The sequence below is a fragment of the Orycteropus afer genome, unplaced genomic scaffold (assembly GCF_000298275.1).
Source record: "Orycteropus afer afer isolate SDZICR_OR568_19922 unplaced genomic scaffold, OryAfe1.0 scaffold00018, whole genome shotgun sequence".
Taxonomy (NCBI): Eukaryota; Metazoa; Chordata; class Mammalia; order Tubulidentata; family Orycteropodidae; genus Orycteropus; species Orycteropus afer.
In genome coordinates, this window is record NW_006921605.1 from 4,108,662 (window position 1) to 4,114,017 (window position 5,356).

The window sequence follows — 5,356 nt, forward strand, 5'->3', positions numbered from 1 at the left end:
ACTGCCCCTCTGGGAACAGCTGCGATGTGGCAAGCACTGTGGTGGTAACGTGCTGTGCTGTTGCTGACTGGTCCTCAGCGCCTTAGCTCCTTTGGTCCCCATTTCACAGTGGAGGAGTAGGAAGCTCTGAGATGTCATAGTGGTTTTCCTTGGACTTCAGAGCTTGCAGGTGATGGAGCTGGGAGCAGCCCAGGTGTGCCGGCTTCCCAAGCCTGTGATCTGCCTGCTACCCACCCAGCTTCCCCTGCTCTCTACCTGGGAGAGTCCGACACGGTTGTACCTGGTTCATGTGTGCTCTTCTGGGCCTGTGGCTTTCCTCTTTTCCCTCCCTCCCCCTTCTCTCTCACTTTTCAAAAAGTTCTCTATCCTCATGGAAATAGAATGCAGGCTACAATTGTAATTCAAGAACTTTATGGCCACATTGAAAAACAGGAAGCAGGTGAAGTCAACTTTAATTTTATTTTAATACAATAAAACCTTATGTAACCCACTGTTTGTAAAGTATAGTCATTTCAACACGTTATCAATATAAAAATGATGGTTTTTTAAAATTTTTTCTTTATGGTTTGTTGTTGTGCTGGTTGTTAACCAAAACCAAAGCAAACCCGTTGCCGTGAACTCAATTCCTACTCATAAAGACCCCATAGGACAGAGTAGAATTGCTCCGTGGGGTTTCCAAGACTATCATCTTTATGGAAGCAGGTTGCCAGGTGTTTTCCCCCATGGAGCCACTGGTGAGTTTGAACCAGCAACCTTGCAGTTAGCTGCATGTTTATGCCACCAGGGCTCCTTTCTTAGACAGGCTTACCTCAGAGATATTGTAGGTTAGGTCCCAGGCATGTGCTTTGGTTCCCAGTGCATGTAAGAGCTGTGTTTACATGATACTGTAGTCAATTAGTGTGCGGTAGCATGATAGAAAAGCTTGAGATACCGTGCACGTCACTGGAAGGGACACAGATGTGACATGAGCACGTGTGGTTGGACAAAACGGTGTTGATTACACTTGGTCAACGCAGGGCTGCTACAAACCTTCACTCTGTAAAAAATGCAGCACCTGTGAAGCTCACTGAAAACGAGGCATGCCTGCATGGAGCCTCAGCACCCAGTGTGTTTCACACTGAGGCTTCTCGCACCTTGGACCGGCCTCCTTTCATGTGCTCAGCACCCACGCGTGGCTCAGAGTCTTTGCTTTGAGTAGCACGGTCTGTGGAGATGAGCGTCCTTGTCTGACTCGCCACACTAATGCCCTTACCACGTATGTCTGTGTGTGTCTGTGTGTACATAAGCAGCGTCCTACAAGAATGACTATTGGGGAGTGGTGCTTGGCTCCCGGGACCTGGTTCTCTGTAGCTGCGTGTCCCTTCTTGTCCCCACAGTGATGCACCATGCCCATAGTCGATAAGCTGAAGGAAGCGCTGAAGCCTGGCCGCAAGGACTCGGCAGACGATGGGGAGTTGGGGAAGCTGCTAGCCTCCTCTGCCAAGAAGGTCCTGCTACAGAAGGTCGAGTTTGAGCCTGCCAGCAAGAGCTTCTCCTACCAGCTGGAGTCGCTAAAGAGCAAATATGTGTTGCTGAACCCCAAAACAGAGGGAGCCAGTCGCCACAAGAGCGGTGACGAAGCCCAGATCCGGAGGCAGGGTACAGACCCCTCCCCACTGCTAGCAGAGAGGCCTCCTGGGGAGCTCGTGGGCTGCGTGGATGGCTTAAGAGCTGGCCAGTTATTAGGAACAAAAGCTGAGCTGGCCAGTAGGTTCAGAACCTTACAAGGGGTCAGTGGAACTTGGCCACAGACGTGATGATGTGGGGTGCTAGGAAGAGATCTGCATGTGTCAGGGTTTGCTGAGGCTCCCTTGCCCCAACCCCGGGTTTAAAAGGATCAAAAACGAGCCTTGGGAATAGGGAAGAGATGGGGTGGGCTGCCTGGGAATGGGGTATGATGTCAAGTGCTAGGGCCTGGCTTCTCCAGCTGGACAGTCTCTGAATTGTGGCCTCTTGTCCATAGATGTGCCCTTGACCTGAGACCTAAGCAACCTGGAAGGTCCTATGGGGTGACCAGGGCTTTTCTCAAGTTCCCTGGTAACTCCTAGGGCTTGGGACACCACCTGCCCTTGGGCACATGCACCAAAGAGCCACGAACTGCGTGCACGTGGAGGTGGTTTCTCTTGGTGGCACTGCCACTCCCCGTGTGTGCGCTTACCTTGTCCCGTCTCCCTCAGGCGGCCAGCACACACACGAGAGCTGCCTCGATGGTGTCCCAGCCCCACAGAAAGTTCTCTTCCCCACCGAGCGGCTGTCCCTGAGGTGGGAGCGTGTGTACCGCGTGGGGGCGGGACTGCACAACCTTGGCAACACCTGCTTCCTGAACTCCACCATCCAGTGTCTGACCTACACGCCTCCGCTCGCCAACTACCTGCTGTCCAAGGAGCATGCACGCAACTGTGAGTACCACTGTCCAGGGCCGGCTGGCTACAGGCCTCAGGACTGGAGGGTATCCTACTCAGATGACCCCAGCATTCCTGGGGCTGCCACTCCCGGTCAGGACCAGGTTCAGAAGTGACTGATAGAGCCCCTGTTAGAACTGTCCTGCAGCAGGACCAGGTCTTAGGATGACTTGTTCAGGGAGTGGAGTGGGCCGCAAACCCAGGGTGTACTGGTTTTCAGAAGTCACCTCCAGAAAGCGTGGTCAGCTGATTCCTGCATCCGTTACGCTATACCAGTATGTTTTATTGTAAAAACAGGTGACGGCACTGGGTAGTTCAGCAGTTCTCCCTGGTATGAGTCTGTGAAAGCATTCGCACCAGCACCCACTGTTGTGTTTCCATCTCTGGAAACAAGCTCAGTGCCAGCCAAGCAGAGCCCGCTTTCCCCACCAGCGGTTTGTGTTCCTCACAAAACATGCCCCAAGGTAGAAGTTGAGGAGTGAAGCAGAGGTGGAGTAAAACAGTGCTCATTCAAACGGGAGAAAATAGAGCAGCACAGGCGCTACCATTAAGGCATTGACACAGGGGGCAGGAATCTTCCCGTACAGGAAACACCAGGCTGGAAGGCTTCTTCAGGCGAGGGCTGTGAGACTTGTGGGAAACCAGGCGTGCCCGATCCTTCACCAACTCTCCGAGAGACTGGAAAAGAAGACGGCACCCCCAGCTTGTTCTGTGAGGTTTTTAGAGCTTGATAACAGATGGGCAGCACGAGAGAGGAAACTTAACAGTCCCACCTGATTTGTGACTGTAGACAGATTTCCAGACACCATCCCACCCTGTCTGTTAGAGTTTTGTATCCAGTGGGTACGGCCCTGGTAAATCAAATACCAGCAGGGTTGCCCGGGGTGCACAGGCTTCAGGGGAGCTTGTAGACTAAGATGGACTAAAAGACCTGGGGATTGGATCCTGACAATGAGCCGGCGAGAGCCCTGTGGGTCGCAGGGGGATACGGTCTGATGGAGACCGGAAGATGAGCCCTGCACTCAGGTCACCACCAGCTGGAGGTGACGCAGCAGCACATTGAGTTACCCTGTCTGGTATTCCATCATGAGTGAGCTGTGCTTGTCCTAGGATGCCGGTATGTTCTTGTGCTAGAACACACCTGAGCGTGGGCCATGGAGTGAGCGAGCGTGGTAGTGAGAGTTTGGGCTGCCCCCTGGCTCTGCACTTAGCAGCCACAGATCTGTGAGCATGTCTTTGACCTCTGTGTGACCTGCTCACTGCTGTGACGTGGCACCATCTTCCTCGTAGGGTTGCTGTGAGGCTTAAATGGTTTATAGAGACTTCTCAGATCATGGGCTGTGGAGACTGGTCAGATCGTGGCCGGTGGAGACTGGTCAGATTGGTGCTTGCACACGGTGAGCAGTACAGAATGGATTGCTAATTTTGCAAACTTGGTTATGTAATTGAAGGAGCCATGATGGTGCAGCAGTTAAAAAACGCCTAGCTGCTAACCTGCAGGTCGGTGGTTGGAACCCACTCAGAGGCTCTGTAGGAGAAAGACCCGGTGATGTGTTCCCTGTCGGTTCACTAGCGTTTTGACTTGTCGTCAGGTACTGTTGGGTCAGCTCTGACTCGTGAGCCCCTGTGCAGCAGACTGAAACGTTGCCCCACTGCCCCCATCGTCATGATAGTGCTCTCTGCTCTGACATGTGGGGTCATTGTGAACCGAAGTCAAATCAAGAGTCCCCGACAACAAATTAAATTCCATTATTATGTTAAGAAATTAAAGGAGAAAGATCATCTGGAGAGCCAGAGAAATTCATGATAAAAAACTGTCAGCAGGACCCCAAACAGGGTAGACCCCAAAAGGAAATAACCCAGACATATCATCATCAGACTCACCAAAACCAAAGACAAAGAAAGAACCCTGACAGTAGCAAGGGAAAAATGAAAAGTTACCTACAAGGGGTAACCAGTAAGACTAAGGTTGGATTTCTCACAGAAACCATGCAGGTAAGAAGACATTGGGATGGTATATAAAAAACCCTGAAAGAGAAAAATTTCCAACCAAGAATTATATACCAGGAAAATTGTCCTTCGAATATGGTGAAATTAGAACATTTCCAGATAAGCAGAAATTAACAGAATTTGTTAAAACCAGACAAACCTTACCAGAGATGCTAAAGGGAGTTCTTTGGGACAGAACCAACAACAGCAAACAACAACTGATCATTAACACATGATGACGCAAACTAGAAACCAACCCAGTTATAGAACTACCCAAAAATAATCCTACAGGATTGTAAGCAGGGAACCAGAGTAAACAGGGAACCAATTTGTCAATTGACAGATGAGGACAACTACAAACCAAAAGGGGGAAAAAATTTTGTGTAGTTAAAAAACTTCTAAATGGTACGAAAGTCAAGACAACTACAAGATAGAACAGACTGTTCTAAACTTGGGAAGAAAACTATAAATCATAGGGTAACCTCAAAAATAATAAACCTTCACATCAAAATCAAAAAGAGCACCAGCACAAATACTTCACAAATACTAAAACAGTAGCAACAAAGGAAGTGATAACACAATTCATAAACAAAACGAGCTCAGGACAGAAAATTATATGGAACAAAGATACCAACACCACAAAAAAGCAGGTAACAAGATGACGGCAACAAATTCATACTTGTTGATAATTACATATCTGGCAAGGGACTTAGCTCTAAGAGATATAGAAAACTCCAACTCCTTAACAGCAAAGGGATTAACAATCCAATTGAAAAATGGGCAGAAGACATGAATAGACACTCCATCAAGGAGGATATTCAGATGGACAGCAAATACATGAAGGGATGCTTAACGATCATTGGCCATCAGAGAGATGCAAATCAAAACAACAATGAGATACCATCTCAGCCCAGCACTGATGGCAA

At 49.4% G+C, this 5,356-nt stretch overlaps 1 protein-coding gene across 1 annotated transcript in view; it reads left to right on the forward strand.

Annotated features, from left to right (window-relative positions):
- The first annotated feature begins 1,385 nt into the window (after nucleotides 1-1,385).
- USP36 (ubiquitin specific peptidase 36) overlaps nucleotides 1,386-5,356 on the forward strand; it is a 35,898-nt gene continuing 31,927 nt past the window's right edge. The window contains exons 1-2 of the mRNA XM_007959836.1: nucleotides 1,386-1,638; nucleotides 2,217-2,438. Coding sequence (XP_007958027.1) covers nucleotides 1,386-1,638; nucleotides 2,217-2,438 — 475 coding nt within the window. The remainder of the gene's footprint in view (nucleotides 1,639-2,216; nucleotides 2,439-5,356) is intronic.